The sequence below is a fragment of the Zootoca vivipara genome, chromosome 1 (genome assembly GCF_963506605.1).
Source record: "Zootoca vivipara chromosome 1, rZooViv1.1, whole genome shotgun sequence".
NCBI classification, from domain to species: Eukaryota; Metazoa; Chordata; class Lepidosauria; order Squamata; family Lacertidae; genus Zootoca; species Zootoca vivipara.
Window position 1 is genome coordinate 125,137,081 of NC_083276.1, and position 12,363 is coordinate 125,149,443.

The 12,363-nt window shown below is 45.7% G+C and overlaps 1 protein-coding gene and 1 long non-coding RNA gene across 2 annotated transcripts in view; one reads left to right on the forward strand and one right to left on the reverse strand.

The window, feature by feature from the left end:
• CDK15 (cyclin dependent kinase 15) overlaps positions 1-8,722 on the forward strand; it is a 48,300-nt gene extending 39,578 nt beyond the window's left edge. Inside the window, exon 13 of the mRNA XM_035137365.2 lies at positions 8,338-8,722. Coding sequence (XP_034993256.2) covers positions 8,338-8,447 — 110 coding nt within the window. The 3' untranslated portion in view covers positions 8,448-8,722. The remainder of the gene's footprint in view (positions 1-8,337) is intronic.
• LOC118096098 (uncharacterized) overlaps positions 1-12,363 on the reverse strand; it is a 124,163-nt gene that overhangs the window by 37,514 nt on the left and 74,286 nt on the right. The window lies entirely within an intron of this gene.

Genomic DNA, 12,363 nt, shown 5'->3' on the forward strand with positions numbered 1-12,363 from the left:
AAATTCTAACAGTTGCTAAGCAAAGTACACATCCAAGGGTACAGATACAAAACACATTGGGTTGCATGCACACTGCTGGGCACATCTAGTTGGAGCCAAAGGCAGTTAAAAAAACAACAACCAAGGTTTGTAAACCAACAGTAAACCATGGCTACAAATTGAGGGTTTTTTTCCGGCAGCAAGCAAACTACAGTTAAATTGCTGGGCAGGCTTTGCACATAACACTAAGCCACAGTTTAATAAACAATAGTTTAATACACCATGGTTTAGCCACATTATTGGGTTGTTGTTTTGATTTTGATTCAATATATTGTGGTTTTTATGTTGATCTTTTCTGTGAACTGCCCTGAGACCGCTGGGTATAGGGTGGTACATAAATTCAATAAATAATAATTCAATAAATAATAATAATAAATAATAATACATCGTGGTTTATTTAGCATTTACAGTGGTACCTCTACTTACGAATTTAATGCGTTCTGAATTCGTAAGTTGAAAAAAATTATAAATTCGTAAGTAGAAAAAATCCTATCTAAACCGCATCCAAGATGGCGGACGGAGCTCCATTCGTAAGTAGAAACATTCGTAAGTAGAGTTATTCGTAAGTCGAGGTACCACTGTATTAAGCCATAGCTCAATACACCATGGTTTAGCATGAAGTGCAACCCAGGTCTATAAGACAATGTTTCTGCACTTTCCCATACATATTAATGGAAATATATGAACCCTGGGGAAAGTTACTTCCATTTGGTAACTCCAGTCTCGTATTATCAGACTGCTGGTGCACAATAGTTTAGCGATAACAAGGGTCCTTTCTATCCCTTCTTGAATAGTTCTTCGAACCGTAATTAATTCTACTCCCTGTCAGAATTTAAGCTGACCTCAAGTGGTCTGTTCACCAGAGTAGCTGACTTTGATGTGAGATTTCCTTAAGTAAAGACCGGGTAAAACAGTAAATTGTGGCTGTGAGCTAGAGCTGTTGATATTGCATACTTAAGAATCTTCTTACTCTTTGGGGCGATTGCAGCGTTAACTTGCAGAAAAGTGCTTTGAATTTCATTCACGAGATCTGCACTCCCATCCCTGCCACCGCTTTAATGATTTTGGAGCTGTGGTTGGTTATGAAAAAGCAAATACCTCTACCTGGTTTTCCGCTTACAATGCAGACTGGCCTTTCTTTGGCGAGCATTCCAAATGTATTGTTTTTAACACCACTGTGTGGATCCTGTGTGGATCCTGGTCACCGACCACTGTGTGCTCTCATCCCTGCTTCATGTCATTGATGGTCCAGACAGAAGACTCACTATGTCAAGGGTGGGGAGCAGTATTGCCCTTTAAGTAACCTACTCAGGGCCACATGCCAGTGGTGAGCAAGGTCACAGGCAAAAGTGGGCAAAGCAACCAATGTGAATTTTACCTAATTTCTATATGCACGCCCAGCCCTTTCTATCCTTCAGCTGGGCAAGCAAGAAGCATTATCAGTGCCCAAGAGCATATTACCCCTGAGGAATAACTCAATTGCTAGAGCACGAGGCTCCTAATCTCAGGGTCATGGGTTTGAGCCCCACGTTAGGTGAAAGATACCTGCATTGTAGAGAGCTGGGCTAGATAATTCTTGTGGTCCCTTCCAACTCTACCATTATTATTATTACAGTGGTACCTCTTGTTAAGAACATAATTCGTTCCATAGGTCCGTTCTTAACCTGAAACTGTTCTTAACCTGAGGTACCACTTTAGCTAATGGGGGCTCCTGCTGCCGCCACGCCACCGGAACACGATTTCTGTTCTCATCCCTGAAGTTTTTAACCCAGGGTACTATTTCTGGGTTAGCGGAGTCTGTAACCTGAAGCGTTTGTAACCTGAAGCGTTTGTAACCCAAGGTACCACTGTAATAATAATAATTTTATTATTTATACCCCGCCCATCTGGCTGGGTTTCCCCAACCACTCTGGGCGGCTCCCAACAGAATATAAAAACACGATCAAACATTAAAAACTTCCCTAAACAGGGCTGCCTTCAGATGTCTTCTAAAAGTCAGATAGTTGTTTTATTTCCTTGACATCTGATGGGAGGGCGTTCCATAGGACGGGCACTACTACCGAGAAGGCCCTCTGCCTGGTTCCCTGTAACCTCACTTCTCACAGTGAGGGAACCACCAGAAGGCCCTCAGAGCTGGACCTCAGTGTCCGGGCTGAACAATGGGAGTGGAGACGCTCCTTCAGGTATACTGGAATTCTATGATTCCAGCCAGGCAAAAACATCCAAGGAGTACAGAACAGGGCTGGTGAGGGATGTTGCTTGGGGGAAAGTCCTGTGGAGCAGATTAAGAGACTTGCGGGGGGGGGGGCTGGATTCAGACCCAGTGGCGGAGCTACAGGCTTCGGCGGGGCGGGGCTGGACTCCTCTTCCTCCGCCAGTGTTCAGACCCCAGACCTGAAGCTTCCCATCTCTGCTCCACTTGTTGGCTAAGATTAGCATATACTGTAGGTCAGGGGTGTCAAACTCAAATTCATCGGGGGCCGCATCAGCAGTTTGGTCACCCTCAAAGGGCCGGTTGTATCTGTAGGACTATGTGTCCACTCTTTATTATCATAAATTATTGTCACTGCATTCAATTATTACTGTTTTTTGTAATAATGTAAGTAATAACTAGCTCTGAAAGCAGAAACATAGTTAGAATAATGGCAAGTAGATATTCAAATGTACAATTATTGTACAATTTATTGAAAAATGATTTTTGGTAACTGCACTGGGTGGTGGAGGCTCGCTAGGGTTTCATGCAGGACCTTTGCAGAGCTACTAGTACCTGGAGATGCTGGGGTCCTTCTGCATGCAGGACAGATGTTCTGCCAGTGAGCCACCACCCTTCACCAAAGGGACTGGCTGAGGTTGACTCACTGGAGCTGCTCTCCTGGTTCCAGGGTTTAAGGGCCAGAAGTATAAAGCAGCATCCTATGTTTCTGAGGAGAGGGAGAAGGAGGGGAGGGGAGGGGAAGGAGGGAGGGAGGGAGGGAGGAAGAAAAGAGGGAGTAGGAGGGAGAGAGGAAGGAAGAAAAGAGGGGAGAGAAAGAAGAGTAGGAAAGAAGGAATAAAGAAGGAAAGAAAAAGAAAGAGGGAGAGAAGACAGAGATAAAGAAGGAAGGAAGTAGAGGGAAAGAAAGAATAAGAACGAGAGAGAGGAAGAAAGAAAGGGAAGGGGGGGTCGCCGCCTTGATTCAGCGCCAGAAAAGAGTGCGAAGGGACCCAGGGGCAAAAAGCATTTCCCGTGCAGCGTGAGGCAGCGGGTGTCCATTTTAGGAGAAGTGTGTAAAGCCTCAGAGTTGCACGTTCGTGAGGCTGAGCCGCAGCAGGAGGAGGAGGAGGTGAGGCAAGAGGAGGAGGAGGAGGCGGCTTGCCGGGTCGGTGCCCGGCAGCACCGTGCGGAGAGTCCCGAGCCTCTGGGACGCAGCAGTGCTCTGTAGCACTTTGAATCCTCCTCCTCCTCCACGCGGCACTGATGGGTGATTTGTCTGTGCAGCAGCAGCAGCAGCCGTTTCCAGGCGCCGAGCCGTGGCAGGAGGAGGAGGATTCAAAGTGCTACAGAGCACTGCTGCGTCGCAGAGGCTCGGGAATCTCCGTGCGGCGCTGCTCCAGCCGCCTTTCTACTCCCCCCCCCCGGCCCCAGGTGTTTGTCGGCGCTTTGTCGGCGCAGCGCTTCAGCAGCAAGGTCCCGCTGCTGGGTCCCGCTGGCTGGGGCGCTCGGCGGGCCACAAGACGAGGTCTGGTGGGCCGGATTTGGCCCCCGGGCCTTGTGTTTGACACCCGTGCTGTAGGTGTTGGATGTAGCATGTAGCCCAACCCTGGGCTCTTCTGAATGACCACATTCATCCTGCAGTGAGATTAGGTGCCATTGTCAAAGCACAGTGTTATCGCACACTTTCCAGTGCATTTTTCTGTCACAGAAAGTCCGGTCTTTTGGGGAAGCAGATTTGTCACACAAGACTTCCAAATCAGCTTTAATGGTGTGACTTGAATTTGTTGGTACATGACTGAATCTCACTCCAAAATAGCAACAGTCTGGAAGTCTCCTCCAAGAGAGACAATTCCTCCTAAAGTGGCATGGGCACTTGCTAAAGGAAGCAAGCATGCCTCCCTGACCCGTCTCTCATCCATTTTGATCTATGTCAGTGTGCAAACAAGCACACATTCTCTTGTGCGCTAACAGCACAGGGAGCTGTCCGTCTGTTCACTTGGTGTGAGCGCTGTGGAGCAAGCTGCGAACCTTTCACATAGCTGTGGGGCCCTAAAAAGGACTAATTTGATCTATCCATTGTAAAGTTTCAGCGGGAGTGAATGCAGACTTTGGAAATTTTCACATATGAAACTTAAGTCAGTGGTATGTTATAGAATTGATTTTTTAAAAATTCACTATAATGATAATCAAAACAACACGAAAGCTCATACCAATGACAAACTTAGTTGGTCTCTAAGGTGCTACTGGAAGAAGAAATTTTTTTATTTTGTTTTGACTATGCCAGACCAACACGGCTACCTACCTGTAACTCTAACAATAATGTGCAACTTAATTTACACACTGGATTTCTCTTCTGTAGTATGTCCTGAATTTATGAGAACAGCTGTTTAATGATTGGTGCCAGGGTTTGATTTCTTCCCTCTTCCCTCCTTGTCCCTTTCCCTTTCTGTGTTGTGTTTTTCAGTTTGTCATCCTGTAGGCAGGGACTGCCTTGTTTACACTCTAGTAACCTTCTTGGTTGAAGAGTGGGGTACAAATGCTTTAACCAAACTAAATAATAAATAAGATTAGAACATGCTTGTGCCAGGCAAGTAGGTGAGAGAGTTTCAAGTTCTGTCAGTCACTGACAGGACTTCACACTTGAGGAAGAAACAAAATGGATTCCACCCGCTGCACATGTGCTAACATCTGCGCATGCTCAGTGGCTGCCTGAAACGTACACACTCCAGCTGAATGGGATGGAAAACTGGTTTGAGGGAAAGCACATCAAACAGGAGTATTTTTCAAGAAGCTACAGCAGAAGATCCCAATCGGTGGTCCGTGGACCCCAGGAGATTTGTGTAATCCAGAAGGTCCATGTCACATACCCATCCTGGCCACATGACCTGGAAGCTCTACATCAGTTCCCTCGGCCAATAACGCGAGATGAGCGCCGCAACCCCAGAGTTGGTCACGACTGGACCTAATGGTCAGGGGTCCCTTTACCTTTTTATGCTCTGAAGAAGTGTGCATGCACACGAAAGCTCATATCAATGACAAACTTAGTTGGTCTCTAAGGTGCTACTGGAAGGATTTTTTGTTTGTTTGTTTGTGTGAGGGACAAGGGATACAGGGAAGTCCCTCCCATCTTAAGTTCCAGCCCATCCCCAAGCGCTGGAGAGAGTAGGGAGAGCTCTGCCTCCAGCGGAGAGTCAGGAAGTGGTGTCCGAGGCTCAGGCAAGGTTGCGGAGCCCATGCCCCAGGTGGAACAGGAAGATGGGAGCACGGGGGGGAAGGCCAATCCCCCCAACTCCGGAATTGCGACGCAAACGTAGGGGGAAGAGGTTGGGTCTCCCAAAGCTTCTTTGCTGGAAGAAAACGCGCCAATCGCCATTCGGAGGTTCTGACACCTCACCTTAAGCATGTATATAGATCGTTCTGACCACTGTAAATAATCAGCACTTAATAAAAGCCTAAAAAGACTATGCTGGAGTCGTTACTCTAGAGTAGCCACATCAGGCCCTCTGACAGTTTGTTTGTTTGTTTGTTTGTTTGTTTCGACTACAGCAGACCAACATGGCTACCTACCTGTAACTATGCTCTGCAATGTGCCACCGCTGCATTTTGCTGGCTGAATTGCTTTGCATCCAGGGATGCTGGGGGACCAAAACAGGCAGCTAGCCAGAGCTAAACCCTGCCGCCACCCACAAGCTCAGACTGGGGGGGGGGGGGAGCACGAAATAGAGATGCAGGTTTCACAGGGAACAAAAGTTTAGAAGTTAAAGCTGGAGATGGAACTCAATTAGTCTGAAAGACCACTATCGCACTGTCTTTCCCCCCAAAATGCTCTAAATACGTACGGATATAAAAATTTAAAACAATCTCTCTCTATTGACTGCCTGGATGACGGCACTTTCCCTTCTCGTTTTCTTTAAACATCCACTTTCATATTTATTTATTCTAAGCGCAAAGCAGCTGCGATAATTAGACTGTCAGATTCGGTAAGTTAATGAGGAGTCAGTGGAGTGGAAGCGTTTGCATTTGTTAAGATTGCTGAAGAAGGGAAGCACCATGCTTTCGGTTTGCTCTGTCTTTTTGTCTCTCTCCCTTTCTCTCCCTCCCTCTCCCTCCCTCTCCCCTTCCCTCCCACCCTCCACTGGGTGGGAAGAAGAGAGCTTGGCAGCACATAGGAAGATCTGAATCCTTTTGATTAGCAGGCTGCATTCCCACTACTGTTATGCCAAATTATTTCTTTTCTGGGGCTCCTGGCATTTAAAAAAAGAGAATTTCCAGATAAGAATCCTACCAGGGCAAAAAGCTGTGCTAGAGAATCCTAGCTACGCTCCACACGCCCTCCAAAGGGAAAAGGGAAACTTGTGGAAGTTTCTGGGCTACTTTTTATTATGATATTAGGAAAATACTAATGCGCATTTCTTCCTCTTTACGTTTTTTTAAAAAAACAAAGTAACTATAAAGAGAATTGGGTTTTTTTTCTGGGAGGATTACTGGGACTGAAATGTAGAAATGCTGGTCAACTTCACATATTGCCAGAAGTGCTGCACAGTAAAAGCATAAGTGTCCCGGTTAAGGAGGGCCGGCTCTATCATTGGGCAGAGTGAGGCACCCATCTCAGGCAGCAGTTGCTGGGGGGGGGAATTGGGACCAGTGGCAAGGTGTTGGAGGATAGGCTTTGCTTGGCACACACAGGAAGAACATAGGAAGGCTGCCTTGTATTGAGTCAGACCTATAGCCCATTGCATTGGGCTCAATATCATATACAGTGACTGGCAGCAGCTCTCCAGGATTTCAGACAGGGATCTCTCCCAGCCCTTAAGCCAAAAGAAAGAGGCTGGGGGATGGAAAACAGTCCATAATTGGGACAGGTTAGGAATCCAGGCTGCAAAGTATGGTCTGAGAGAGAGATGGAGTGCCAAGTCAAGGCTGATGATCAGACAAAGTCTAGGTGTGACTAGATGGCTTTTTTTAATCCCCAGGACCTCATCAGCATCCCATCAAAAAGCCATCAACAGAGGTGACCTGGAAGACTTTTAAGGGGGTGGGTGGGAACCCCATCAGTTTAGTCTGATAAGCAACTGGCTAACTGGAGCCAAGGATAATGGTTCAGGAACCATTCCCTGCTGTGCAATGATAACAAACAACTGACTCATCCACTTTGTGTGCTCCCAGGCTCATGTAGGATCAGGGAACTTGTATAATCTGTGCCCACAATCAGATCTTGCACATCTCACAGGGAGGAAGATGTGCACACACAACCTCAAGATTTCAAAAAAAAGTGGATTCATGAGTCACTCGGACTTTTGACACTTCTTGTAACGTGCAAAGCTACCCTATTGCTTGCTTGTTAAATAATGCAGATGTGTGACTTTTTGCCAATAAATCAACTAATTGCCAGTTTACTACTAGAACTGCAGAGTGAACATGTTTCTTTCTACTGTTGTAGTTTCCAGTGGTGGTTTCATGTTAAAATTACTTTGGGAAGGAGACCAGGAATAGTTTGCTGCTGGTTCCTACTATGGTACCGTATGTTCCAGTCTGTGGATGAATTTCTGGAGTAGATTGCCTGTCTCCCTTCATTAACCTGGTGTTTCCCAGATCCTTGGAGTACAACTCTCACCAGTCCCAGCTACCACAGCAGATTGGAGTTGTGGTCCAAAATATCTGGAGAGCTGTTGGCTTACAAAGGCTTGGACATGGCATAGCTACTGGGTTGTGGTGTTTTTTTTTAAGGTATCATAAATGTTACTGAAATGATAGATTCCACTAGAAGAGGGATGGAGAACCTACAGATGTTGTTGGACTCAAGCTCCCATCATCCCCATCCATTGGCTGAAGCTGATGGGAGTTGGAGCCCAACAATATTTGGAGAGAGACGGGTTATCCATCCCTGCACTGAAACCCACTTGCACTGGTGTAGAGATTCTCCAAGAAATCTGGAGAAGCTCACCCAGGAATAAGCTTACTCCTGTGTCAAGCAGCATCACACAGGGGCAGTTTTCTTTCAAGACTACCAATGTGGGTCACCACCAAGTGAGATTTGACCCAGTGCAGGCTCCCCTGTATTGCTCCCCTATAACTGATACTCGGCTTCTTTGTTTCCTTCATAGCACAGTCCATCTTCACGGTTCCCGGAGTGAAGCTGAAACCAGAAATGTGTGATCTCTTTGCTCCGTACGAGAAGGGTCACCACAAAATCAGCTCTAGCAAGTTTTGGTGAAAAGAACAAACGAAGTGTGGACTTCTTTTCTGGGGCAAGGAAGTCGATGGATGCAGTTCGTTGTCGCTATTTGAGACATCCGCTGATATATCCTCAATATTTTAAAGAGTCTGGGCTTGCCATTAAAACTAAGAAATGACCATAGAAAGTAGGAGCAGACTGTATTATAGGCATAAGTAAAAGGAGCAAAATATTCACACACACACCCCTTTTAGGTTTCAGGATTAAGTGCAACTATCAATATGCCCTGGGACCATTTGATTAAGGGTGGGCTAGTCCCTTTACCTTTACCTTATATGAACAGATAATAATGTCATAGATTGGGGGAACCCCCCAAAAAATCCTAGACATTAATAAATGGTAGGATTTTGATTTATTTGGAGTGTGAAGGGAGAAATACAAGCTGCAGAGGAATTCCTGGGCCAGCCTATGCAAAATGATCTGGCCAAGCTAGGGCCATTCACAAACAAAACGGGGCCATTGAGGGTCATGGGCAATGCAAGAGAACTGTCCTCCCCACTTGCCCTGAGATATGAACAGAGACTGGGGAGTCGGAAGGTTGCCAGGGTAACTGGGTGTGAGGCGACAGGAAAAGAGAGTTTTAAGCAGGGTGTTCTGGGAAGAAGACGAAAGACTGGATCCATCTTGGGCAGGCTGGCTGCACTACTGTGAGAGACATGCCCCTCTTGAAATGACCATGCTGTAAGATCTGGACTCCCTGCATGCAGACTGAAGGTGTAAATACAGTGGGTGAATAAACCATATTTCTTAAATCTACAACAGTCTCCACCAGCATGTCTCAATTCTCCAAAGGAACACAGAAACTGGAATCCCCTGGAGTCTTGCAGAGAGTGGCGGTGACACCCAACTCTGGTAACAATAAAATACCACCAACACTCTACTAGCAATACTAAGCTCTCCAGACGTAGTCAGCATAATGACACTACAAATCATGCTTTACCGACTGCTGCGTTACTCCAGCAACTGCATTCTACCAGCATATAACCAGTGCTGGAGGAGACTCTTTAGAGTCCCATGGACTGCAAGAAGATCAAACCTATCCATTCTGAAGGAAATCAGCCCTGAGTGCTCACTGGAAGGACAGATCCTGAAGCTGAGGCTCCAATACTTTGGCCACCTCATGAGAAGAGAAGACTCCCTGGAAAAGACCCTGATGTTGGGAAAGATGGAGGGCACTGGGAGAAGGGGACGACAGAGGACAAGATGGTTGGACAGTGTTCTCGAAGCTACGAACATGAGTTTGACCAAACTGCGGGAGGCAGTGCAAGACAGGAGTGCCTGGCGTGCTATGGTCCATGGGGTCACGAAGAGTCGGACATGACTAAACGACTAAACAACAACAACAATATAACCAGATGAAAGTCTTTCAGTGGTGGAAGCTACTCCTGCACTGAAGTGAAGGAAACAGCACCCATTGCTACTGCTGTCACTTTGGCTCAAGACAGTTGGGCAGGTGGCCCTCTGCCACTTTCTTAATGCCATCTTAAGATCCCATGGCCAGAGTGAGCCATAGCTGGCACCAGCACCAATCAAGGTCGGGAAGACTGGATGTATATATGAAAGCCTACAGAGCGGAGCCTCAGATCCAGCCTGAATCATAATCTGGTGCTCTTTCATTGCTCAGAAGACCAAGAAAGAAGGTGGATAAGGGACTGTGGTTGTAGTGACCCAAGAGAGGTAATCTTGCTGGAAAGGGGGCTTTTGACACACGGTTGCAACACTGGAGCAAGCCCACAGCTTCTAAGTCCAATGTCTGCACTTTGTGTTAGGTGTGAGTAATAAGGACATTTCCCCTTAGTTTTGAAGACCCTCACCAGCCTCAGCTTTATTTGTACTGAGTGCTACAGCAAAAGTTTTCACAGCACAAACAACACTGCACATAGCAAAAGCAACAGCGGACGATAGTTTGAGCTGCACGTTCATTTGGGTCAAGCAAAAGCCAAGCTTTTTTCATTTTTAAAAGAGAAAATACATTTTCTATCACAAAAATAAATTGAATTTGGCCGTGCTTTGGAATTAGTGAATCTCTGATGTTTACATCAATCTATGGATGACTTACACCGGCATAGATGCTAACAGAATCTGGTTACGGGAAATGTCTTCCTTCTCTGACTACACATCTCAGCAGTAACAGAGGAAACAGATGTCCTGAGTTGCCTATTTTGTTTAGAAAGCAGTGTCAGTAAGATTGACCTGGCAACCGAGATGTTAACAGTGCGGTCTGATTTCTGGACCCTTAGGATAAATCTGAGTGTCCCTTGATAAAGAGATCGCCAGACCAGGGGCTGGGTGGACAAACAGAACAGTTGGGATCCGATAATTTCAAGAATGTATTGACTGATCCAAGGCTTAGGGACAGACTTGTCATTCCTGGGGTTTGTTTCCGATCTTTCCCAACAAAGGGATTCCTGGCGGAAGGAGAGGATTAGATTAAAGTCGAGCAAAGTCTCCGGGGAAAGATGGCTCATGGGATGAAGTCAACAAAAGGAATTGTTTAATATTTGTTACACTGTCCTAGAGGGACCTTCCACCATCACTAATCGGATTATCATTATACAGGTACCAGTTCCACACCAACGGAGTATTTAAAATGTGCCGAGTGGGTGGATGACTTCGCTAAATTCAACTGTTCCATCCCAAATATGTCTGCTTTTTGAAAAAGAAAAGGATGGCAAGTGAGCTTATATGGATCTAGCCAAGGCTTTTTGGTGGTGGAAGTTTTCAGCGGAGGCCAGTGATATTCTAGTGAGTCAGAAGCACATGTTTAATCTCCTTGATCTTGGCATTCTTGACAGAATGACAGAATGTCAATAGGAAAGGTGCTCTTGAGTGACTTCTGATGTGGGGATGCTGGTGGGAGCATCTTTTGAGTTCTTTCATAGACAGCACATTATCATCAGAATTCGTTTCCAGAGAGAACAAGAAAACTCAATGCTTGCTCTTCCTGTACCAGAAAGTTTTCCTCCAGTCAGCCAAGGCAAACTTGCTTATCTCCAAATAATCAGGCCCACAACTGAGGGAAATAAATATAGAGAGGATAAAAGTCATTAGCAATTATATAACTAAGTCCATGAACGTTAATTGCCCATCTGCCCACACATATCTGTATTAGTCATTTGTGGCCTAAAAGAAACAATTTATTTATTTTTATAAAAAAAAGATTGCCTAGAGGTGATTCTTACTCACCACAGCTGGCTAGACAACTAAGAACTCCAGCCTGTTTGCATGAGTACGCTCCTAAATTATGCCACAATTAGTCAAAAGGATTATTCTGCAAAGTCTGAACTAGATAGCCCTATGCCTTAAAAACTAACCATAGATGGGGAAATTAGGGTCCGTGCTCCAGTTTTACCGGTAATTTAGCTACCTTGTATGTATATTATTTTATGCTAATGTGGGCTGTGTGAGGTAAAGTCACCAGATTGTTGACTTTATCATGCCATTTTCTCATTTCTCATCAGGATTAATCCAAACCCCAGCCTTTCACAGAGGCATTTTTTTTTGTACAGGTCATTCACAAAAACTTCACAACGGGATCACAGCAAACCCATCCTTTGACAACTTCGTTACATCTTCCAATAATTTGAGAATATACCAACATGAGGAACTATGTCATGCATGAAGATGGAGGGAGTGGGGAGCGAAATTGTGGCGAAGGAGAGAGAAAGTATGCGTTAAGATGTACCAAAACAGGGTTTTCTTCGGTTTAAAAAGGGCCTTTATCAGAGCAATGCTAACATTTTGGGGAAAGGAGGGGGGGCATGCTTTTTTCCGGTCAATTCAAGAGCTGGCTTGTGGAGGCAAAATACTGCAATATTCTTTGGGTTCCCCCACCCCTAGACCATTGGACTGTGTGCTAAAGTAGCATATTTTGTGAATGGTCCTTGAGTAACAA